Consider the following 25,966-nt stretch of genomic DNA (forward strand, 5'->3'; position numbering starts at 1 on the left):
ATTTTAATTCGTATTGTACGAGAATACTACTCATATTTACTCCTACAATACTTTTGTCGGGATTCAAATTTGTTACCCTCACAACAGACCACTCCGCCGAAAGACCGAGTCATGTTAAGTTTGTTTGATTGTTTTATGTTTTATTATAATTATTATGATAAGGTAAATGATACTCATCCATCTTAAAGGTGAGGGGAGAGCGATAAAAAAACGATACCCCTACAGTTGTTTTCGTTGCCCATATTTTATGGGAAAACAAAAAATAATAAGTGGGCGACAAAAATAGCATCAGGGGATGTCGCTTATGTTGCCCTCCTCGTATTATTATAGGCGAGTAATTGAGTATCAATGTTTTTATGATAATTATTATAATTTTAGTAGGATCTCAAAAATTAATAGTCCTGGTACATTAAAAAATTTATTAATTTAATGAATATCAATATAATGATAATTAATAATTTTAAATTTTTTGATAAATTAATAATTTGTTAATTTATAAAAAAATCACATGCATATTATGAATTTTTATAAAGTATAGAGTCAATATAATTAAAGAATGTATTGATTTCGTCAAACCATCTTATACAATTTTGATTTAATACTGCTTGAGTGAATTAGTCACTTAACAATCTTTTGACTGGATCATAATTACATAGTAACTTATCATATAAAATTTTTTTGAGGCAATATATTAAGCGATTATCTTTCTTATTTATCTTAACATGGTATATGGAATACAAATTGACATTTTATCTTAAAGGTATAAAGATGTGTAAAGCATTATATAAATATAATAAAGAAAATCATAAAACATGTCGTATGCATTTATTTCAAATTAGTTAACTATTAATTTATGTATTGATGTGTAATATCCAAGCATGTCTTTTAACAAAGGGTAGGTTATATATATGTAGTTTTAATTTAAGGAACATGTGCATATTGTTTATGTCTTTGAAACCGTTCTTAACTTCTCTTTTATAATTGTTTTTAACTTCTCTATCTAAGGAACTTAAGCCACCAGTTGCAAATTTTTATTTTCATCAGTCCTTTTATGCATAAGTTTTTCTCAAACAACTTTAAGAATTGTTTCCTGCACTCTCAGTTTCAGTAAGTAAATTCTTCTTTTTAATTGTTGATATTATGAGCATGGGAAATGGATATATGTTTGATCTTGGAAGTGTTTTGAAAATAAAATATTTCTTTATAAAAAATAAAATCTGAATTTTGATTGCTTTAGAATAATTCTTTTACTTTATTATAAACTCTACATGGCCATTGGATGAAGTTATAGCTACTAAAATTGTTGGAGTTAGAGTTTAATAGTTTGAGTGTTGTTGGAGACGTGATGAGCCATGTATTGCTTGCTAATTAGAATGCCAAATTGTTGTATGAAAGATAAAATTCTGAATTGTGGGTATAGTTAAACACACGTATGAAAAAGTCTCTCCGTGAAATTTTATAGTTTTTTTGCGGCATTTTGGGTTTTTGAATTATTGAAAGAAACCGCATTATTTGTTGAAGAAACGTCTTGACAGAACTGACCTTTCTGTATTCAAAAATTCATAACTATAAAAATATGAGGAATAAAATTCTGAATTTTGGATGTGGTTAAATACAGGTGCGGACAAGTTTTGCTGTAAATTTCCATAAATTTTTGGTGACCTTTTGGATTGCTAAATTGTTGAGAAAATCCGCTTTATTTACTGAAGGATGATTCTGACAGAACTGACCTTTGATCATTTGAAAATTTATAACTCAAAAAATATAAGGAATAAGATTATGAAATTTTGGATTATCACACTAGACATCTGTAGCTTTGGTATGTATAAAGTTTGTGAATTTTGAAGTTCGTTTTGGTTTTCAAACATTTTATGAAATTTGGCTCAGATATTGGCAGATTGAGAATTGGAGATTGAGTTCACTACATTCCAAGAATTAGATCTTTTGATCTATTAAGTAACAAATTCTGAAGCTTAAGGATTAATTAGTTCACATCTGGAGACAATGTTCTGGAAAACACTAGAATTGTTTAAGGTCTTTAAGCATGTGGATTATATTTTGGTTGTGGACTATTGTGCAGAATTTTGGTAATTCATTTGTGATAAAGATTTCAGTTAAAGTTATGATTTATTCTTTATGGATTTAATAATAAATCAACATATGTTTCAATTTTAGGATGTGTTGGTGATGTTTCGGATTAGTAAGTGAAAGGTTAAGGATTAATTTGGATTCAAGTAAGTAGACCAATCCATAGTGAACTCTTTTTTTTTTTTTTCCAAAAGTTTTTCAAATTATGATTTCTTTAACTAAGTTATGTATATTTTTTTGTGTAACTAAATATATTTAAATAATCTTTGCTCAAGTTTAGACAAGTTTGAATTAAAAGCTTGTAATTTAAGAGTGTGAGTTGTACAAAGGCCACCTCTCGAAGGCCAATGTGCCATGAAATGCCACATACGGGTCACTATATGAGATTCAAGTTTGTATTTTGTGAATATAGTTTAAATGTTTTGGCTCAATGTCGATAGTTATATTCTGATACGATATATTCTGTTCTAGCGAGGTCAACGGGAGAAACGAGTGACTTTCACTAATGAAATTATATTTTATTGTTCAAATTATATGATTTGATTTATGTGGGGTCACTGTGGGTGCATGCGATATTATTTGACACGAGCCTCCTATATGAAAAGTCATGATACAATATATGTTCGGATTTGTTTTGACATGTTATATTTTTTTTAATGTGTTTTGATATGATAAATGTTTTATGAATTTGAATTTAGTTTGAACTATTCGGTTTGAATTTATTTTAAGCAAAATATGCTCAGCAAGCTTCTATATGAAGATTCATCTGTTTATTCTAAACTTAAGGTTAAACTGAATGTATGAAAATATTGAGTAAAGATACCGTTCTATTTGTTAGGCATGTTTTTACTTACTGAGTGTGACAGCTCACCCTTTTGTCAATTTTATTTTTCAGAGGAAAGCAGGTAAAATCTGGACCCTAGATCGAAGTCTGATGTGAAAGCTCTAGTTTTGTTTCTTGTGTATTGTTTGAAAACTTTTGTGTCTGGTGATTTGTATAATTGAAGTGTATCGGTAGAGATGAACTTTTGTGTTGGTTTATTACTTAAAATTTTTGTATTAAATAAAATAAATTCCTGTGTTAGTTTATTTGTTGAATGTCCAGGAAATTCCTTAAGGTTAGTTTTACTTTTGCTACGAAATTGATTTTCTCGTTATGAGACTTCTAGGCTTAATTAAATTTTCAGGAAGACAATAATATTAGGTAATCGAAAATTAGATGACGAGCTGCTCGATATTACTAGGGGATGTTTCATGATGGTTCCAATAAAAAAATAAAATTTATTTAAAAATTTATTATCTAATAAATTTTTCGAATTATTTGTTTACCACGTTGCCCCAAGTTAGGACCAAAAAAAATTATTATTTAATCGAAATTACTAATTTATCAAGTATTAATTTAATGAGGTTTTATTGTACGCAAAACTACTGTGCCTTTATGTCAGTATAAGGGTTGGCAATCACATCTTGATCAAGATCAAGATTAGCCAATCCCGATCCCATCTTGATCATGAAATGGAGAAAAATTGTGTTGAATGGTAAATCAAGATAAATAATCATTCCCAGTCTCATAAATTTCATATTCCCAATATAGATCCAAAATGACGTGAGTTTGCTATCATGCACTGCAGATTCTATTATAAACGACATATCATATTGTATATGATCAGCAAATAAGATCTCTTTGCTCTATCAAACTGATTTGTTGTATACATATGACGGAAATGTCAGATGTCTACGCTTCGTCAAACCAACTTATATACGCTTCTAGAATCTGAGATTTTGAATTTCACTTTACACACAGTTGGGATATTCGAGATCTATATTAGGATTTTGAAATGTCCCGAACCTCATCCCATATAGCAAATCGAGTTAAAATTGAGTCCCAAATTTCAATCCTAATAATAAAGAAGGGTTAAAAAAAATTATGCTAAATCCCGTAACGTTCGAGACGGGATCCCAAATCTCAATCTGCCAACCCCCGTCACTACATGATTGCTCGATATTATTTCATTCAATGTTAAATCAATGGCTAAGTATCAAATAATAAGATGTCATGATAACTCGCCAAATAAATTAATAATAATCAGTCTGCAGCAATTAACATTGCATCAAAAACGAAATTATATCATATGAAAGATCTGGGTAAAAATATATTCTGGCCGCCGCAGCCTTTTTTATGTGGGTTACAGGAGGAAGGCATTTTTGCAAACTTTAGTAATTTGTTTTTAAAAATAATAATAGTATTGAAGAAAAAAGGAATACGAACCCTCTATCAAAAAAGAAAAAGGAAAAGGAATATGAACCCCACAACACTCATTTTACAGTCATTTGGATTGGATTCTACAGCAATTTCCAATGTAGAATATTTCGTGCCACATTCATCATTATTTGGTTATTTTGTCAATTATTATCGACACAATGGCTAAAAAGCATGTTTAATCTTTAGCTCTTCAGATGGAGAGGCATCATGGCATCACAAATCTCAATGGGCTGTTAAACCGAAAAGAAGATTTATAGTGGGGAACACGTGGGGTTCATGAAAACACTATTAAGAGCTGCTGAGACAGACACAAAATAAGTTTCCATGTTTACAAGAATCCCATGACTTTTCGTTATGTCTCTTGCTAGCTATCTTTTGCCAAAGAATTAGGGTTCCATAAAAATGCATGCATCACTGACCATGCTAGTCTCTCGTCAAAATCTTTTAGTTTATTCTTTTTTTTCACAAAACAAATCAAAGGCATAGTGATCATTAATGGAATTTGGATTTAGTTATAAATTGAGTTTTGTACTGAATCATAATATTGTTGATCGATAGTTATTTAATAAAAAATTATATATAATTCAATCTTAATCATATTTTATTATAAATGCAATCGTGGTAGAAAATTTTTAAAAAGTTCCAGCCCAACTTAATTTAACATTGGACACAAAACCGCCATTAATGGCCACAAGTTTTGCCGAGACTTCGGTGTGAAAAGGAAATTAAAGATGTAGGCTAGCGGCTAGCTTATATCCTATGCTGCATAAAAGGAATCAACTAGGGAATGAGCAGTAGTCCAGGAAGTTTATAACTAGGATTACATTATGAAAGCAAGACCAGTTAAAAGTTGGCAGCCCACTATTTCAAACCATAAAAATGAAAGGAATTAGACTATAAGGAACTTGGTAGTTCAACTTGACCAACTTTTAACTAAATTTGCAATATTTGTGGGTTTTGGGCGATCTTTCCAACGGATGACTTTTCTCTAGTGGGCTACCTAACTGCACTGACGAAAAAGACCGAGGATGCATGATGCCAAGTTATTCATGTTCAGAACTGGATTCTAATAAAGATTATGTTGTGGTCTCCTTCATGTAACAGTTCAGAATGGTTCGCATATATGGCAAGGTCCAGTGCTAGTTGCGTTTGTGAGTTCACATGTTCTTTTATAGGCACTTTGCATTCTTATGGATACTTGCGGCAGTTAAACTGTAGACCCAAAAGCTTAATTTAGTTGTAGCCCGCCATAAAAATGGCTTAGGATTGAAACACACGGGTCAAAATGGGCATGGATTTTATTATTGTTATTAATAATTATTACTATTATTAATTGAACCTCGACGAGAAAAATGGACAGGAATCGAAACCGAAGTAATTGATACAAATTACAAAATAAGTATGTGACGATTTGGATAGCGGATCTTTGATATTATATTAGTTTAAACACTAGACTCCAACTTTTAAATTATAGATAAATGAGTTAGAGAATCCTCCATTAATCTGAGCACTTTTAAACTTTTAAAGATTTTATATCTTGTGTGTTTTTTGACAATAAATAGTAACATTAATTTAATTTTATATTTTTATCTAATAATCACCAATCATATGTTTATATTTTGTTCAAAAGAAAAAGAAAAGAAAAAAGTTCTCATAGGACAATCACATTATGTTGTTCGTGCGCCCATCCAATCTCCCTTTGACACATACATAATAATTTTGAAATTGACCAATCATGATAAAGAAAAAATAATTATTTAGAATAAATAACATGTACATTTAATTGGTGGCCTCATTGAAATTGTATCATATAAATTTTCCTCTAGAAGAAGCTCATATCATTGTAAGAGAATGATGATCTTAGGTAAATACTCAAGAATAAAATTTTATTTAAAGAAATCTTAATAGCTCCCATCAAGTTGCATAACTAGGACACCCAAATTGTGTTCATTAATCCATTTCTACCAATAAAATTCTGTTAATTCTAATGAAAAGCATGTTTTTGTGCTGCTAAATGTAGCAGGCGACTTGTCCGTTGTTGGCATGGATAGGCATAGAAAACGCTAGTGTGTGACGACAGTGATTAACATTAATCTCTGTCAAATCAATAACATTTTAACGTGGTGTGCAATTAAGCCAAGGTATTGTCAACGGAATTGAAATCTTCTCGCCAAGACCCCAAGCTTGTGGTCTAATATTGCAGCATTAAGTCTATAAGTTATAATTTCTGGCTCCGATCATCATCAGTCTTCCTAATAGACCCAATTACGTCAGGACTTAGCCTAATTTCATCATTGCTTACGCATACTAAGTCACACAATTGAATCATAATGAAAGTACATTTATAAACTAATAGTTAAATCCAAGTTGCCATAACAATCACCAACAGCATGAATTGAAAAGAAATGATCGATTATAAAGTTGCTAAACAAGTAACATGCATTGTTTGTTATATAAAATAATGTTCCAATTACATCCTTTCTACTCGCAATTTGTTAACCTAAGTGATTTGTATACTTTACTACAAGGAGATTACTAATTTCTCGCTTACTATAATTAATATATACCATTTACCTCCTTACTGTTTTTATTATAGCCAATAACCCCTCTCACAGTATTAGTTTACAATATTACCCATATTTTCAAATATACTTTTGTTTATATTTATTATAAATTAAATAAATCACATGAATGGAAACTGAATAGAAAAATAAGTACTAAAAAAGAGAATTATATGTTTTGACGTGAACAAAACATTAATAATAAAAAATTTTCTTGTACTTTTTTATTTTGTAAACATTTTCTTCTAATAAATATTTTATAATATTTTAAAATTAAATGTAAAAAGTACAAAAAATATTTTATTATTTATTTTATAATAATTTTTTTATCATTCAAGTTTTCTTATAATAAATTTTTAATCGTTTTATAATAATTTTCTTATTTATTTATTATAAGAAAATGTTTATAAAATAAAAAAGTATAAAAAAATATTTTATTATTTTTTTTCACATCAAAACATATATTTCTTATTTTTAATACTTAATTTTTTATTTTAATTTTTATTTATGTGATTTGTTTAATCTATTATTTTTAATACGTAATTTTTTTTTTATTCCTGAAAGAAAAAATAAATGGTATACATTAATTACAAGAAGGAGTAAATTGGCAATCTCCCCTTAAATTTGTGTGCTAGGCTGCTAGCTCTTATGAGAAAGAAAATTAACGTCTGATTCTATAAAAAGGCTTCTAACTTTTGGGGTTGGCTCTAAAATCTAAATTGAATGAAGAAAGAGAGAATGACATTATCAAATATGCACTAGTCTTTTGCCTCTTTCAGTACTTGAAACATTGAGGCCAGCGCCTTGAAGAGTGACGACTGACGAGCTGAGGCATATGAAGACAAGTGAGTGAGAGGTCGATGGATACTGGATAGATAGAGGGGGAGGAAAAGATCATCATTGCTAGAAACCAGATTACTCTCTGGCGTAGGCCACCATGATTCAAAAAGAGAAAGAATCACATGTCACCACATCCTCTGAATTTGTCCTCTTCTCCCAAATTGCCATGGCTAATCATCCCTCTAATTATATATTTTATTCTTTTCTTTTCTTTTCTTATTTTATCAAATTATTATTCATGAAACCCACTCTCAGAGACAATGAGATATCTTTCTCTTATATTCATTTTAAAAATGATCTCTTCCTTCTCGTTCGTAACCTTTAATTTGTAAAATACTCATGGGTAATTGTAGTTATAAAAATAACAATAATATTGAGGGATAGGAATACTAATATTTCAATATCAAATTAAACTTCAATACTATCTGTCACTTATTTATTAGATGATGGATTTCATATATAATTTGTAAAATTATTTAACAACCATTCTATAAATGAATAATGAACGCTACATCCGTTAGTACTTAAATTGAGACTTAGATGTTAAGATACATTCTAAATGTTGGGATACAAATGTAGGTGACACACATATCAATTTTTTTTTTTTTTTAATGAAAGACCAAACTCACTCGTTCTGCCATAAATATCTCCGTATTCTGTTGAGTAGGATTCGCACACAAAATTATTAAAAGCTCATAAAATAACGATATGAGATGATAATACTTCTTAATTTCATAACATTATCATTCATTTCCAATAGTCTAAATGCCAAACTATCTACCTATTCATGATCGATTGCCCATCGACACAAAAATAATTAATAAAAAAGAAAATAGAAAAACATAATCTATCATCTACTTCGAGGAAGCCGTTATATTGCAATTATATTAGGCACCCATGCAAATAGATCATTTTCTGTATCATCTCATTTAAGAAGTGGAATGCGTGGATCACCTGCTAATCGTATTTTTAACGACAACAATTATAAAAATGTCTGTTTTGTGGTGTGGCATTGATGTTTAACATATGGATATACTGTTCTTTGATTGTCTGTTTGCGGTGGCTGTATTCTCTGTACCTTTTTTTTTTTTTTTTCATTGAAGCTGTACTCTTTATACTTATTATATAATATATCGAACAATAAAATATAGCTGGCCTTGAAGTAAAAATTATGTGAAACGGATAATGATCAGCTAGGGATTGTTTTTAAAACGATGGAAAGACAAGTCTCTAGCTGAGGGAGCATGAGAGAGAGTTCGGCACATATTTAAACATGATTGGCTAGCTATCTTGAATTATGAAGATACGAAGTCTACAAAAGGGTATCAAATAAGGGAACTAACTAAGCAAAATGGTTCTTGTTGACCGGCATCTCATTAATTAAAAATAAGCGAAATATATATATATATCAACAATGAAGAAAACAAATAATTAATTTCAACTTCTAGAGTTTATGATTGCGGCAGGTAAGGATTCCCCTAATCTTGCCACCAATCGCTCCCTTAATCATTTCTCAACCTCAAAAGTTATATCATAGAGTTAAGCGACACAACACGAGGATAAATGCCCCATCATCTCATTCATCAATACAATTAAAGTAAACAGATTAACTTGTTAACAACCAAAAATGATTATTGGAGGTTTAATTTGTTATTTGATAATAAAAGTGTGATTATAAAAGAGTAGCAACTACAAAACTGAATTGAAATTGGATGAAAATTGAAACATATCACTTTTGGACACGGCACCTAAAACCCCTTGTCCTATTGCAACGAAAAACAAAACTTGGACCACCCATAATATTATTCTTTGGTTTGATAAGTGCTAAAAAACAAGAGCATATGGGCAAATATGACTCGTGGAATACGCGCAGCACCATTTATGAACACGGCACCGACTTTTCATATTTTCTCGATCCCAGTAGGAGGCAAGGTACGAGGAAGAAATTGTTGATCCAACATTCAAAGATCATGAAACTCCCAACTATAAATATAAAAGAAACTACTAAAAGGTTTGAAACTAATTTCTTTTGTGTAATTGTACTTAATCTAATAATTAAGAAGAAAAGATTACATCTACATCTTTAACTGATCAAATATATATTGGTGAAGAAATTAATTAGATGACAGATATTTTGACTAGACTTCATATTTATTTCTAACTAACAAAATATAAGAAGAATTAAAGATAATGTGATGAGAGTACTGCAGCAAAGTAGATCCTAATTATTAATTAATCTGAAGGACAAATCCATGAATCAACTGTACCTTCAGTACCCCTTGAAGAAACATTCTCCAAATTCTTGTTGTGGTGAAAATCTGATGAGGAAGCCGAGTAGTTCAACTTACAACTTGTAGCCCTTTGTGATGAATTAGCAAAATTCCCATCGAATGACCTAAACTGATCCTGATTATTTGGTAGCCCAACATGGCTGGCATGATGGCTCATAGCCAAATGATGATCATGATCTTCAAAAGAAGGCGCACCAAAATGACTTGCTTGAGACTTATTGTTTGCACCAAAAGTAAGTGAAGGGTTATTAAGAGGACTAGAGTGTTGTAGAATAGACTGGAATGAGACAACTGGGTGGTGATTTAAGTTTTGTGATTGCATAATATTGTTCAACGTATTTTGAGGCTCTTTAGTATTATTATTATTATTACTATTGAGGCCTAATTCAGAAAGGACGTGGTAGTTACTAGTAGTGTTATGGCTTGTACTAGCAGCAGCAGCAATAGCATCAATCATGGAAGATGAAGAAGAAGGAGATGAAAAGAGGTTTGGTTGAAACTTTTGAGTAGCAGGACGGAGATGGTAATTAAGAGGCCCCCCCATTGGTTCAAGATGATTATGAATATTACCTGATGACTTAATGGCCGAGCCGGGGCCAAAAAGATCGAGCCGGCGAGAGTAGGAAGAGCCAACTGAAAAAGGCTGTGAGGGGATGCCGGTGAATTCTTGCACCATTGCTCGGAAATTAGATGTGTCTGTGGTAAGAACAGTTGTTGGCGCTCTTCTTGAAGTTCTTGTTCTCTTCTTCGGGTTCTTGACGACAACATTTGTTTGATATTGATCGTTGACCAGTAACCGAGACTGCTGCTGCATGTGTGACGATGATGGTGCGGTTGAAAATGATCCATGATTAATGAGTCCTTGATGAGCAACAGTACTACTGTCGGTGCAGCTGGGTTCTGATGATCTGATTAGGCTGCAGCTTCTAGTAGTTCTAGAACCAACCAAGTCAAGATTCAGAAAGGAGCTTGGATTTGAGTTGTGTTGAGGTTGAGATTGAGATTGAGATTGAGAGTGAGCTTGGAGATAACTTGACGAGGGGATCATATCGAAGAAAGTGGGTGGTTGTTGGTTTTGGAAACCAGCAAAGTTATTGATACTATTGCTTGAAAAGTTGAAGAAAGCAGGTGGTGGTGGTGGCGCTGCTGCTGATTCAGACCTTGAATCATACTCTTCGTCACCGCTTGATGATTGCATACTCCCACTATTGCCAGAATCCATAGCTTTGGGATTCTATGTGTTCCTGAATTAGGGTTTTGGAGGAGGAAAAAGAGAGAAAAGAAGGGAGAGGAAAGGTTGTTTAAGCTTTTTTAATGTTGCTTTAAAAGAGATGTTTCTACCGAGAAGATCTTGGGGCCTAGAGAAGATGGAGGGTGGTGGGGTAGCTGCCGGTGGCTGGCAACGGGTCAAACTCAAACTGAATATGAGAGAGAAATATAAAAGGTGGCATAGGTTTAGCTAGCTTTTACCTATTATGTTGTGTTGTGTGAGTGATTACGAATGTGAAAGGGGAGAAAGTGATGTGATCTTCTACAAGTTTTGGTTTGGAGATAAAAATGAAAAAATGCAAAAGTTCGAGAGAAAAAAAATGAAAAAAGCAATGTAAAGATTAAATGAAAAGGTTTACTGTTTAAGGGAACAAGTTGGGCTAGGGTGTCAAGTGATGCAAACAACTTTTCGTCCGCCATTATAATATTGTTGAAACTATCTTTTATATGCTCTCATCAATAATTACCATAACATTTTCACACGGAAATAAAATGGGAAATTGTAACAAAATATCAATTTTATTTTTTAAAAAATATTTGCGTACTATTGAGAAATATTGGAATTACATGACCCACATATATACACATATATATTCATACATTAATTACTTCAAATTAGTTATCAAATTTATTTATTTAAAAAAAAAGAGCTATGTGTATCAAGAAATACTAGAACTAAATTATCAACTATGTATACACACACATTTAGGTTCAAACATTAATTACTTCCAATTAATTATTTGTACAGTCCTTATTAGGAAGGGACTCTCACCCTATATATAAAGGAGTTGTCAAATATTGCAATTTATTTAGTTTATAACAAATATATACTCGTTGGGAGAAGTTTAATTCTCATTAGTTACATATTTGTTTCTTCTTCATGGTAAGATATTAATTATTATTGGATCAAATTCTTTTTATGTCACAACCCATAAGTGGTATCTAATGACCTCAGAGACACAGAGGTTGATAACTAAAGTTACACTTTATTTTTGGATACCATTCTAAAGTAATATAAAGTTACATAAAATGTAACTTTACAATGTTCTTAACTTTTAGTTTAACAAGCAAATATATGGGCGTGATTGTTGAAGAATAAAAGATTAAATAGTAACACTATCATATAATCATATCTATTTATTTTAAGAAAGTTGGATATGGAACGAGGAGGAACTTTATATATTGAAAATAAAAGAAGCAAATAATTACATAAGTTAGGAGGATTTATTGCCTTACCCCTTGGAGAATGTATAACAAAGAAGGGATTTAAAGCTTTAACAGCAAAAAAAAAAAAATGTAAAGGAACTAGGAAAAAAGGACTCGATAAAAATCTGTTAGTTGTGAGAATTTATTTATTTTTGTAAGAAGGTAGAGTAATAAAATAACCAGGGTAATTTTTATAAAACTCCCCTGAGATTTGGGCTTGTTGCAAGTAGATGGCGAAAATTTATTTATTTATAAAAAATCTCCTACCGTCAGTTAACTTTAATATTGACCGTTAGTTGACTGTGCAAAGACAATATTACCCTTAACAACAGTTTGTAGACGGAAATAACTAAAAAAAAATTAAAATTGTTGGCGCGAAAAGCACAAACCCTATTTTTTGACAATTTTATCCTTGTCAATTCCAAAGATTTACAATATCATAGGTAAAGATTATAACTATTTCATTTTCAAGTTTTTAATTTTATCCTTTTTATAGGAACTTTAAGAAAATATTAATAATTTAAAGAGAATTTTTTAATTTTATCTTTCTTTTAGGAACTTTAAGAAAATATCAATAATTTAAAGAGGGTAAAATAGCCAACAATTTTAATTTTTTTTAGTTATTTCCGTCTACAAATCGTTATTAAGGGTAATATTATCTTTGCACAATCAACTAACGATCAATATTAAAATTAACTGATGGTAGGAGATTTTTTACAAATAAATAAATTCTCGTCATTTACTTACAACAAACCCAAACCTTAAGAGAGATTTTTAAAAATTACCCAAAAGAAGCACCACCACAGATGTTCTACTATAAAATCTCGCGTTAACAGAGGACTTTTTAAGCACGCACCAGAGATGGCCATCCATCCATGTGAAGTCACGACAATAAATGCGATAATCATATGCATACATCGAATTAATTAGAGATACACCGCACATATTCATTAAATTAATTAGTTAAAAAAAAATCCTACGAATAAAATTTCTTTTATTTTCGTTTTTTCCATTCCTAATGATTGCTCTGAAACAACTGTGCACAGAGGAGATTTTATGATTTCACTGCAGACCTGGCATAATATTCCTGTGGCGTCCGTTCTCAAATTCAATGTTGAATGTACTAATAATTTTCTACGATTTTCTAAGTAAGAATTATGATGCATCAACAACTCACCGAAATCCTCAGCTTTTGACCAGGTCAAACTCGGAATCAAAATCCAAGCCATAATTGAGCAATCTCAGAGCGTGTGACAGAATCCTTCACCACTTTGGTCGCCAGAAATTAAGCACATCGATTGAACAAGATGGTTGATTTTATTAATTTTTCTTCCATTATTCTTTTAAATATATTTTATGTGTTCATTAATATTAAAAATTTACTTACTTAATATATATCATCATTTTATAATCTTTGATGCCCTAGTATCATTTTTTTTTTCTGTTCTTTTGTTTCCTTCGATTCCTTTAATAATAATAATAATAATAATAAAGAACTTATAATAAGTACAAATTTTGGATGGGTAGGAGATCAGTTCAACCATATAACAAAATTGGCTACAACCATCAAAACTATAAATGGCTTTTCTTTATATATATGTAAAAGCGGCAATAAAGCCAGTAGATTTGGGGCTGCCCTACTCATGTAGACCAAATCCCAAAAACTCTAATCTAAAAAAGATCCGAATTGAATTCTCTCACGTCTTTTATGCCTACACGGAATATTAAAAATTTTTGTTCTAATTGTATTGTACCAAAACGATGGCTTCATCCTTTCACATCTATCATTAATTGTTTTGTGTACAACACAATACAAAGGCATGTGATAAGGCTCGAGATAATTAGCTGATGGCTAGCTTAGCTGTTCGTGGTCGTGGACACTCGCATCACATTTTCTTTATTTCTCTCCTCTTTGTTACCATAATTATTTGTTTCGATTTTTCAAAGAAACTATTCCATTCCATGTGATGTGTATTTGCTCCAAATTTATACCATCTCCCCAAAGATTGAATTGAATTGAATAATGGGCTTAATTTTCCCTTTTCCTTTTTGATGTGGACACCTTGCCTCGTGAAGCATGCATATTGAGATGGCCTTCTACACGTATTGCATCAACGGTTTTAAATCCAAGTGTTTTTTTATTTATTATATAATGCATGATTATGATCTTAAATTTTGTTCTTATTGTGTGCATACAGATTGCAGCAGATAGTAAGCTCAAAAGATTTATAGAATTATTTTATTTAATCTTCAAGGCTTTTTAAGATGCTAAGCACGCTTTGTCCCTTCAGACAAAAGCCAAAATAATAAATAGATTCGAAGCCGCAAATAATTAAATATTATGTCTTTTGTTTTCTGCGGATGCTAAAGTTCCTCTTCACCACGACTTTCGGGAATCAATGTGCAAAATGTGTAGCGATTTTTAAAGTAGTTTTATCTTTTTATTAAAGTGAAGTGTAAACCAAGGAAGCATATACATCTCAATTTTATCCCCAAACTCTAAACCCATTGGGCCTACTTGAGGGGTTTTTTATTTTATCTGGGTGTTGTTACTAACACGAACACCCATTTCAAAGTGTACGTAATTGCCTACCAATGAGAACAACTATTCAACCCCCATCGTTTCTCCATTGAGACCCCAATTCCGAAGATAATTCTTCTTAAATTTTAGTAGAGTTTTAGAATTGCCCTGCATCCTTACATTTTTCTTTCTACAAAGCAAGTGCCGAGTAAAATACCCCATAGAACTCGGGAGAGAAGAAAATGAATATACTGGGCACTTTAATTAGAAATTGGTACAGAAGATTTTGAAGCCGTGCAGGAGGTAGAAGCTACTGGTATCGACTGTCGAGTAAGAATGCCTAGAAATAGTAAAAAAATTGATGCCCAATTCAATAAATTAGTTTAGGAAAAAAAAAAAAATAGCAATTGACATACAAATAACAATAATAATGAAGGTTTAAAGTGATAAATTGAGGGGTCTGAGTAGGTTCACTCTGATACCAGCTCCAGCCCCACCTCCATTCTACACGAGAGAAAATAAAAATTGAAATATTTTAATTGACATTCTTAAAGTTCGAAATAATGACAGAAGTTATTCAAAAAATTTATCTTGAATAATGCATAATGCATTAGTATTAGTACAAGTTAAAAGTTTGAAATATTTTAATTGATATTTTCATAATGCATTAGTATTATTAATTAATTAGTTTATCATGTTATCGTCTTAGGTCTTAGTAGGTACAGTTGAATATGGATCTAATATGTATCATCAGCAGACCACGTACGGCAACAACTGGACCATGTGGCATATATATGAGAAGATGAATAATCATTAATTATTATCAATTATTGAACGATCAAGAATCTTTCTGTATGTTACGGTTAAGATGATGGATTGTTCGTGATATTTTATTTTATAATATTAACATCTCTACGTGAAATGTAACTGCATTGAGGCCAGTGATATAACGCCCAGAATGTCTTGCTGAGGGTGATCCCAATGCGAAGCAAAACCAACGAGTCCCTTCAATAATTCATCAACGCTAGCTTATAACCAAAGTTTCCGAGGGCCTCGGATCACGCGACCACATGTTCGATCATGTTACTCCTTTACGTAAATTGCTTAATACAAAACCCTTTTCAATCTCTCTACGTATATCAGTATCACTTTTTTTATGTATCTTCTCATCGAGCCTTTAGTTTCAAGACTTTGCCAACTTTCACACACATTGCGAGTATCATTTTATACTCTTTAAAGGCTTGAATCCCAAGCCTTGCCTCAATATCGCCACTGTCTCTCTCAACCTTTTGAAGATTCCAATCCTATACGTAGTGATGAAGCTCCTTTGAAAAGAATTTTACCAATTTTGACGAAGAAGAAAAAAAATTTATCTTTTTAAAATTTTAATTAATTATTTGCATATATGCATATCTTTATTTTGTATCTTTACACTTACATGTCTCGTCGACTACTAATAGCTAGTGATCGAACAATAATTGGCTACCATTCATTTAATTAAGGCTCACATATTACTAAGACTAAGCTTTGTATCAAAGAATTTGGTGTATACTTTGAGAAGCGTATTGCGTGGCCATGCACGCACCATTGAGTGGAAAGCGGTAACGCACCCCACCAGTTTAAAGCTCTAGTTGGTTGGCACCAAATATACAGCGGGGGGATTTGTTTATTCGAGTGATTAAAGCTTCTTCAAACTTGAGTATTTAAGAAGATTTGTTATTAATTGCTACTTGTGATTAAAAACGAGTTGCAGATAAGAATTGATATTGCCAATGTTGATCACATGTGCCTTTCCTTTAGATTGCAAATTGGGGAAGGCATATCCATGATTGGTCCACGCTGAAATCATTACATATGGATAAGCTTCCAATTTTGATCTATTTATTTATGTATATTTAATTTTGGGTATTTTAGTTTACTAATCTCAAATGAACATGTAACTAAAATCAAATACAATTCTCCTAAACTCAGTATACATCACTTTTATTGGGTTAGATGATATGTGAACTGAATTATACAAATCAACAGAGGTCCAAAACCATTAACTCTAATCTCTTTTGGGAATTGGATTTATCAGCAATTGTGCTACTTCAATTTGTCCAAATGTGAAACCTGTCGAAGACAAATACATGATGTATATAGTTAAAAGATTGTATTTTATACACCATAGATTCTCCTTTTTCATGTAAGCAGTAAACTTTGACTAAGCTTTTAAGATTTATTATTCTTTGAGCGTTTGCGATTATTACAGCTGTGCCCAAAACAAAAAAACAAAAAAAAAATGAAAACCACGTGGATGGCATAGTTTTGAACAAGTGTCACCATCCCCAGCCATTCGACTGATAAGTATCATTAACATTCATTCACTAAACACTGGATTAACGATTAATTAAAACCCGGAAAACGAACAAGCAGCTATAATTGATCTTGATTATGATGATGGTTATGCTGCCGCTCGAAGCTGGGGGTGGGGGCATCTGGGAAGGAAGTGTTTGGAGTTTGCTATGAACAGAAAGGAGTAGAAGCCGGCACCGACTAATCAATAGTGGGTACAAAATGTAGGCTCGGTCATGGACAAATATTCTTCTAAATTTTTTGAAAATCCCATTTTTGCATGAAGGTGATGCGGCGATGGACCTGTTATTACTGCCACATAAAACGACACCGAGTAGCAACTGCTACCAACCCACCAATCAAAAAGATGGAAGGGCGATCAGACTAAACCTGAAAAATTTGGTCCAAAAAAGCGGATAGAGCTGGCGTTTAATGCCAAACAGTGATTTAACTTGAGTCTCTTTGTTTTTGACAAGTCTTTGTTCTTCGAATCTCAAAAGGGGCATCACCGGCGCCAACAGTTGTTGTCCACAGTGAGCACCAATCGTACCCATCAAATTCTGGTTCATATAATTTTCCAGTTAGGCTGCCGTCGGTATTCAATTTTTACAATTATTAAAACAAAATTGTAATAAGCACTCCCAATTTATCTATTTATTATATTGTCCGTTTTCCTAACTTAAGGAGTGATAAAAGTACGTATCCAAAAAAAAAAAAAAGGTCTAGAAGGGCCAGCTATTAGACAAATTACCTACAAATGGAGCACATAGGCTCAGGTTTAAACCATCGATTTAGACTTCATAGGCTTTCAAAAATAAAATAAATAAAATGCGGTTATAAAGAAAAGACACAGAGACGAATATTAAATGCAGAAAAGAGAGCCGGTAATAGGGGCAAAGTAATAAGGGAAAAAATAAAACGGGCATAGAAATTGACAAGTACAGGCTTTATTTGTGATTTAGTGACAGCTCAAACTCAAATCATTATCGTTTTGAAAAGTGATATATTACATATTTATTAGCTTAAGTTAGAGGCTTTTCACGTGCGTGTGTATGTCGTAATTGATGATTAATTTACAGTAAAATAAACCTATCATGAACTTTTTATTTCTGAATGAAAATTTCATGCAACTACCGTACAAACTTTGGATAAATCGAAATAGAAATCATTTTTTTCCCTCTCAAATTTGTAAGTTATAATAATTATTACTGTGCAGCGCTACTCCTTTTGTGAACTCTGTATCATCCGGTCATTACTCCTTGATGCATTAAGGATTTGGTGGGAAGAAATTATTTTGAAAAAGTAAATGCTCAGAATGCTTCAACTCCCGTAATATATTTATCATTTTCTTTCTTTAATTCAAGGGCTTGACCTGCCTCTCTTTTTATCAATAAAGGTGGTTTCGTGAAGGCCACTCCAGTCTCTCGGAGCCTTTGAGTTCAATATATATATTTTCCTGGGGACTCTATGCCTGTTGCATTGAATCCTTCTCTCAGAAGCCTTCTCTTGGTCATTTGTTTTCTTTGTTGACAATTTTCACATTCCTTCAATTCTTTGATTGTATTTATTATTTCAGTACAAGTATCATGCTTTTATTAACTTGATTCAATTGTTTTACAACAATTCATTCGTATAAGAACAATCACCCGAGACTCAAGTCAAGGCCTAACAGAGAGTCATGGCAGAAGTGGCCAATTGTTCAATGGAGCGTGGACTGGGCTGTGGTTTTATAGGAAGAATTTTCAGTCGCCGGAGCTTTTGGTCAGCCCAAAAATCACTACCTTCACCACCCACAGAAGGTAGCAACAATGATTTGAAGTTGCCAATCTCTGATAATCATAAGAAGCCTCCTGCAGAAAATTCCAAAAAACGGCGTAGCAGCTCTGCAGAGAATGTGCTTATAGGCACGGCCAATGTGGCTAAACCTTCGCCAAAACCAAACCAGACACTCCCAAGGAGGACTAGCTCTGAGCCTCCCAAGCTTTCAACTTCTCAGCAGAAACGTCATAATAGAAGGTCTTCTGATGCTGCAAGAAGCTCAACATCCTCCTCCACCAGTTCAGGCCTAACAAACGCGTCAAAAATTCAGGATGATAAGAGAAAGCTAAGTAAATATCCCACCTGCAACTCCTTAGAGCTTAGCACTGTAGTGATCACCAGTGATTACCAACAAACAAATGACGGAAAAGGTCTTGTTCGAGCCACTTCAAGTAATATAATGCCTTCTGGCCAATTGGGAAACTTGAAGCAGCTTGGAACCGGGAACATTTTGGGGAATCATTGTCCAAATGCAACAGGCAAAACCTTTGACTATCTTTACAAGAACCTTCAGGATGTGCCTAAACAGAGATATGGAGAAAGTAGACTTGGTCGAAATGGTGGTATGGGAAACATTGTGAAGCAGCCTAGTGGTGAGTTTCCTCAATGTATAAGTTCGCTCAATAAATTGGACCCTGAGGAGTTGAAGTCCATGGGAAACGAGGCATACAATAAGGCTAGATTTGAAGATGCCTTGGCTTTATATGATAGAGCAATTACTATTAATTCCAGCAAAGCCACTTACAGAAGTAATAAAAGTGCTGCTCTGATAGGTTTAGGCCGTCTAATAGAGGCCCTCGTTGAATGCAAAGAGGCTATCCGGATTGATCCTTCTTATCACAGGGCTCATCACCGTTTGGCAATGCTATATTTCAGGTTTTTAAACACTTTACTATTGCAAAAATGGTCTAATTGATTGCAAATCATACTTATAAATTACTCATAATGCGAAATTACACAGACTAGGAGAAGCAGAGAAGGCAGTATCTCACTACAAGAAGTCAAGCTCCCTTGCCAACCAGAAAGACATTGCCAAGGCTGAGGCTCTTCATAAACATCTCACCAAATGTAACGAAGCTCGGGAGTTACAGAGGTGGAATGATTTGTTGAAAGAAACCCAGAATGTAATATCATTTGGAGCTGATTCAGCTCCTCAGGTTAGTCTTGCTCGTCTAGACTCCGCTTTTTATTAAAAAAATTCATAAATTTACATGTGTTAACCTATCTCAGATTACTTCCCTATGTAGAGATTATGTAATTTGTTTGCATATAGGTGTATGCTCTGCAAGCTGAGGCTTTACTAAGGCTCCAAAGACATCAAGAGGCTCATGACAGTTACAATAAGAGTCCGAAGTTCTGCCTTGAATATTTTACTAAGTTGTTTGGCCTTGCTGGTGGTGCTTATCTCTTGATAGTGAGAGCGCAAGTTTACATCGCTGCTGGCAGGTTAGTGAACTGTTTTTATTCCACAAAGTAGGCCAGCTCTAATATCTTGATATGGGATTTTTTTTCTATGCAATATTTTCTATTTTTGACTTTTACTAAGATCAACATGTTATTTTCAGCATATAATTGAGCCTATTTGAAAAGTCATTATCTGAAACATTGGAAAGCAAGGCAATTTTGTCCCAGCGTTTGTGTTCCCAAATGATGCATATTATTTCTCAATTTACTGGAGATAAAATGTTAAGCTTCAGGGTCATTGCTTTAGAATTATAAAATTGATTGCTGGCGAATAGGTTTGAAGATGCCGTGAAAACAGCCCAGGATGCAGCTCAAATTGACCCGAATAACAAGGAGGTGATTAAAGGGGTAAAGATGGCTAAAGCAATGGCATCGGCTAGATTACGTGGTAACTTGCTGTTTAAGGCATCAAAATACAAGGAGGCATGTTATGCGTATAGCGAAGGACTCGAGCACGAAGCATACAACTCAGTCTTACTATGCAATCGAGCAGCTTGTAGATCCAAGCTAGGCCAATACGAAAAAGCTGTTGAAGATTGCACTGCTGCTCTCATCGTGATGCCTTCTTATAGTAAGGCCAGGTTACGCAGGGCAGACTGCAATGCCAAGGTGAATTGTCGGTGCTATTATTATATGAAGTTTCTTTAATCAAATACCATTGCTTATGGAGTTTCCTGTTTGATGTCATTAGCTGGAAAGATTAGAAGCTGCGATTCAAGATTACGAGATGTTGATCAGAGAAATTCCAGGAAATGAGGAAGTGGGGAGGGCATTGTTTGAGGCTCAAGTGCAGCTCAAAAAGCAACGTGGAGAAGATGTTAAGGACATGAAATTCGGTTCAAACTTGGTTTTCGTCTCTAGCAATGAACGTTTCAGACACTTTGTAACCTCACCTGGTGAGTACATTATACATGACAATTTTGCTCTTTCTTTTGGACAAATTTGATGAGAAATCGAGCTTTCTCAAAACAGGGATGGCTGTGGTGCTATTCTGTAGCAAGGCAGAGCACAAGCAAGTATTGCAGCTAATGGAGCAAGTCTGCAAGAGATTCCCCTCAGTCAACTTCCTCAAGGTTTGGTCTAACTGCAAATATAAATAAAAATTTCTTATGGCCAGTTCTCATTTCTCAGTCATAAAATATGTTTTAGGTTCAGATATCTCCTAAATGTGGGTTGATGATTATAGGTGGAGGTCGAAGACCACCCATATATAGCAAAATCAGAGGGAGTGAGCTCAATTCCAGCCTTCAAGATATACAAGAATGGATCAAGAGTCAAAGAAATTCCAGGACACCAATGTGAATTGTTAGAGAAATCAGTCAAATTGTACAGCAGTTGAAAGATATAAAATTGCACAAAATAGTAACAGAACATTTGTGCTAGGTAATGCATTGGGGCAGAGCACCTCAATCCGGGAGAAAAAGATAATGTGGGTTGATAGCCTCTGTAGATTACATTGTGGCATTGCATATTTAGCAGAAATATGTGAAGGAATCAATGCTGCACGATGAAGTAAACTAAATTAGTAAAGAGAGTTATTAAGGATGAGTCGATCTGCGGTGCTTGATTATGACTTCTCTTTCAAGGTTCTTTGATTGCCTCTGACTTGATTCTTAACCGATGTTTGTGCCTATGTTTAGCGAACAGTACAGTTTGCTAATGATTGTTTATGTCTTAGGCTAAAAAGAAAAATGGCAGATGATTGTCCTTCCAGGTATAAATAACATCAAATTGCGAGGACTTCATTTTTTTATTTTTTATTTTTTTAACAAGAAGATTGTGAGGACTTGATTGTTTTGAATTGATCATCATAAAAACAATTGGACCGACTCTATTGCAGCCCCAGAATCTTATCCGTCATTGGATCAGTTTCATGGACACGTCTCAACTCTCAAGAGCCCATATCAATTTGATGATTGTCGGCACATTAAAAACAATATGTTAACTTAATCATTTATTATTATTTTTTTCTTTAGCCTTCAGCCCACTATGCAGATGAATTTGATGGATTTTACTGTTCAGATGGTGGAACAATTGCATTTACAAAGACAAAATCCCAGTCTCCTAATCCTGTGGCTATCATATTTCAATTTCAACGAACAATGAAAGATTTGGAACATAAATTACGCCACGTATGCAGCGAACAAAGTAATCAAGTGGTGGTTAGCTGTCCCAGCATGAGAGAGGACACGATTATGAGTCATTATTAGGACGCCAAACAACATTCATTCTTCTGATTTACTTTCTTTTCGTTAAAGGTTTAACCGAGCGAGAAAGTTAATAAAATGACGGGGAAAAGAAGCCAAGTCACAACTCAAGAACCCAAAATTTGACTAATCAGGCACATCACGCTCATCATCTCTGTTTTGAAAGATTTAGATCCCAAAATACTAATAAGTTTGGCGGCCAGAGAAAAAGACAGCACATTGCAGCATCAGTGCCATGTGAATAACCATGTACTCGATTTTATTTGAATTTTTATTTCTTACACATTCTTTTTCAACAGAGAATATGGAGCACAACAAAGTAAAATTAGCTTGCTTGAGGCAAATGAACAGTAGATATATCAATTGAAATGGGATTGAGATCAAAATCCATGTAAAGGTACAAATGCATTCTATGTGTGCACGTAATACAGATAAAGATCTTAAGAAATCAAATCATCCATTGTATCAATTATAAGGTTTACTAAGATGGGATTAGGGGAAAACAGAACACAAATGTACATGAGCAAAAATCTTTTACATTCAAAATAAAAGAAAATTAAGCTGTACAAACGTGATAACGTCGATTGAAAGTGAAAATGGGTGATGATCAGGACTGATTTACCCAGTTCCCGCACAATATAACTTATGGAATATGTTTAACAAAACAACCCACATAAAAAGTATTGAAAATGAAATAATTAAAAATATATATTTCTATGTAGTAGTAATCACCAGGATCGATGGATCTTGATCATGATGGTCATCTCTTCCAACTTCGACTCCTTGATAATAAATCTTTCATGCCATCAACAATCCATGTCTCTTTTGCTACATCAGATGAAATTTTGTAGAAATCAGTGTCATATGCCATCACCACCAAATTCTCTTTGTTATTTCTCTTTTCTTCTTCCATTAATGACTTCAAATTCTTTGTTTTCTTCACTTGAGTCACTTCTTCTTCTTCTTCTTCTTCACGATCATCATCTTCTTTATCTTCTTTTCCTTTTTCCTCCGCTTTGTCTTGGAACCGGCTCTTTGCAGGAGCTGACCTACAGCGCATCAGCAGCAGAGCATTTGGTGGAGGAGCCGCGGGTGCAGCAGCGGACGAATCCTCAACATTAGAAGACCTTTCTTTCTCTTCTTTATAATAACAATTGTTTTGATTCTCTTGTAACACCATAAACCATTTTGAAAAGACAGTTCTTGATGAAGCCTGATCAGTATTGCCATCACTTCCCTCCACACCCAGATGATTACTCTCATGATACTGATCTTCATCCTCATCATCTTCATCGTCAGTAGTAATATCAGCTCGAGGAAAAGCACCGAAGCAGCGAAAATCAAACCTTATGTTTTTTAAACACGTCAAGAATTGCATGACTTCTTTCTTGAGCCCGATGGACTCAGCCCAAGAAGGTCTCTTATTCTTGTGTTTATTCCTGTTGTTGTGAATTCTTTCAATCTCTTCCATCACTGATTGCCAGCTCTTGCATGAATTAGCTTTTGGTCTCACTTTGATTTGCCCAGCACACGTCACTTTTGGGGACGTTGGTTCTGCAATCTCCGGCCCGGTCGGCTTTGTTTTAGCCCACATGAGAGGGCTGGCATGGCCAGCTCCTTTGATGTTTAGTTTCTTTAAGTGGTGCTGGTGGTGGTGGTGCGGGTGCTGGTGCTGGCTCTGGCTGTGATGTTGATGATTGATTCGTTTGTTAGCCTCCGCTGGCCTAGCTGGGCTGCAAAGTGGCTTTGGCATTAATGTTAAATGAGCTCTAGATGGAAAGCATACCAATAGATCTGCTGGTGGAGCTCCTTTGGCTTCTCTTCCTTTCATTGTGTTTAAGCAATTTGCTTCTTCTCTCCTTTCTTTATTACGCTTGTTATGGTTCTTGGGTTTGTGTTGGTCTTGGAATTTGGTTGGTATTTTTAAAGAGAGGAGGGGAGGGAGGCATTTACAGCTTTGTTTGTTCTACTTTCTTCTTTTTTGGGTGGTGGTTCTCTTTACTATCTGTATCTTCATTTTTCTAGCACTCCTTTTTGCTGCCTCCTTTGAAATGGGGTCACAGACTCACAAGTCACAAGTTAGCTGCTTTCTTTATTATTGTTAGCCTTCACCTTTTTTTTTTTTTTTTTTTAATTTTTATTTTCTCTTTTTTCTCCATCTAATCTAATGCATAGCTTTGCCAAACATGTTTAAAAAATTAAAGAAAGTTGAATGGGAAAGTTAAAGCCCACGAGCTTTGTTTCATGATCCAATCACGCTCTCAACTTGTGAGCCCATCCTCATGCCAGTTGGGCGAAAACATCACTCAATGCTCTTCCTCTAATTTGCTTGTGCCCACAAATCTCATCTCTCAAAGTATCGGGCAGAAGCAACCACACACATCTCGAATTGGGTCACCAAAAGAACTATTTTAAAATGAGATTAGCTAATCAAGTACTAGTAGAGACACCTAACTCTCTTAAACCAATAATATTATGAATGACACCTATGTTGGACTAGGTTGATAGACTGAATGGAAGTGCATGTAATTAGTGCTATTTTTTTAACCATGAAATGAAATGCAAATTTGCAAATTTTACCCAAAAGATATAAATAAGGTGGGAAAAAAATTCGGTTGAAGTAAAGTGAGGATGCTATAATGATGGGGGTAGTCAAGCACTCGAGAGCACGAGGGCACGGCCCCTCGGTCGCCACCATCCACTAAAACAACACCTTTGCGTTTCCGATTAGACTTTCTTTGCATTATTGTTTGGGACCTATGACGTGAATGAAGTCTAGTTTGCTATCTTAGTCTCTTTAACACTTCTAATTTATATAATTATTATCTTGATATAAAAAACTAGATGCGCTTGTGGGGTAACGAAAACCCCCATTTCCCTTTTAAGTAGTAGCTTGTCATAAATGGATCATCTCTACTTTATACTGCCATTGAAGTCAACTTGGATAGGTTATTACTTTCTTCTTCTTTTTTTCATCTAAAATCAAACTTAATTGTGGGTGGTTCTCAGCCATTCCGTCCTCATCAATGGTAAACAGAGAGGTAGATCTTTCTTCGTTTTGAAATAGTTTCTTTTTATTTCAAGATAGATTTTATCCATGAAAA

At 33.7% G+C, this 25,966-nt stretch overlaps 3 protein-coding genes across 3 annotated transcripts; 1 reads left to right on the plus strand and 2 right to left on the minus strand.

Moving 5' to 3' along the window:
* Window positions 1–9,380: 9,380 nt before the first annotated feature.
* LOC102612250 (uncharacterized) lies at window positions 9,381–11,533 on the minus strand. The gene has a single exon (XM_006472560.3). It carries the CDS (start codon window positions 11,263–11,265, stop codon window positions 9,985–9,987), a length of 1,281 nt encoding a protein of 426 aa, XP_006472623.2. The 5' UTR covers window positions 11,266–11,533; the 3' UTR covers window positions 9,381–9,984.
* A 7,072-nt stretch (window positions 11,534–18,605) lies between these two features.
* LOC102612550 (TPR repeat-containing thioredoxin TTL1) lies at window positions 18,606–22,220 on the plus strand. The gene is made up of 7 exons (XM_006472561.4): window positions 18,606–20,067; window positions 20,153–20,348; window positions 20,465–20,637; window positions 20,931–21,264; window positions 21,347–21,551; window positions 21,628–21,728; window positions 21,842–22,220. The coding sequence occupies exons 1-7, from the start codon at window positions 19,052–19,054 to the stop codon at window positions 21,992–21,994; spliced, it is 2,178 nt and encodes a 725-aa protein (XP_006472624.2). The 5' UTR covers window positions 18,606–19,051; the 3' UTR covers window positions 21,995–22,220.
* A 1,082-nt stretch (window positions 22,221–23,302) lies between these two features.
* Window positions 23,303–24,981, minus strand: LOC102612852 (uncharacterized). The gene has a single exon (XM_006472562.4). The coding sequence runs from the start codon at window positions 24,691–24,693 to the stop codon at window positions 23,623–23,625; it is 1,071 nt and encodes a 356-aa protein (XP_006472625.2). The 5' UTR covers window positions 24,694–24,981; the 3' UTR covers window positions 23,303–23,622.
* Between the last annotated feature and the right edge of the window lie 985 nt (window positions 24,982–25,966).

Source organism: Citrus sinensis, chromosome 5, assembly GCF_022201045.2.
Source record: "Citrus sinensis cultivar Valencia sweet orange chromosome 5, DVS_A1.0, whole genome shotgun sequence".
NCBI lineage: Eukaryota > Viridiplantae > Streptophyta > Magnoliopsida > Sapindales > Rutaceae > Citrus > Citrus sinensis.

Coding starts and splice junctions, on each gene's coding strand:
- LOC102612250 (XM_006472560.3), bottom strand. CDS start 11,265: ATGGATTCTGGCAATAGTGGGAGTATGCAATCATCAAGCGGTGACGAA.
- LOC102612550 (XM_006472561.4), top strand. CDS start 19,052: ATGGCAGAAGTGGCCAATTGTTCAATGGAGCGTGGACTGGGCTGTGGT. Junction 20,068..20,152: donor TTGGCAATGCTATATTTCAG/GTTTTTAAACAC, acceptor GAAATTACACAG/ACTAGGAGAAGCAGAGAAGG. Junction 21,729..21,841: donor CCTCAGTCAACTTCCTCAAG/GTTTGGTCTAAC, acceptor TGATGATTATAG/GTGGAGGTCGAAGACCACCC.
- LOC102612852 (XM_006472562.4), bottom strand. CDS start 24,693: ATGAAAGGAAGAGAAGCCAAAGGAGCTCCACCAGCAGATCTATTGGTA.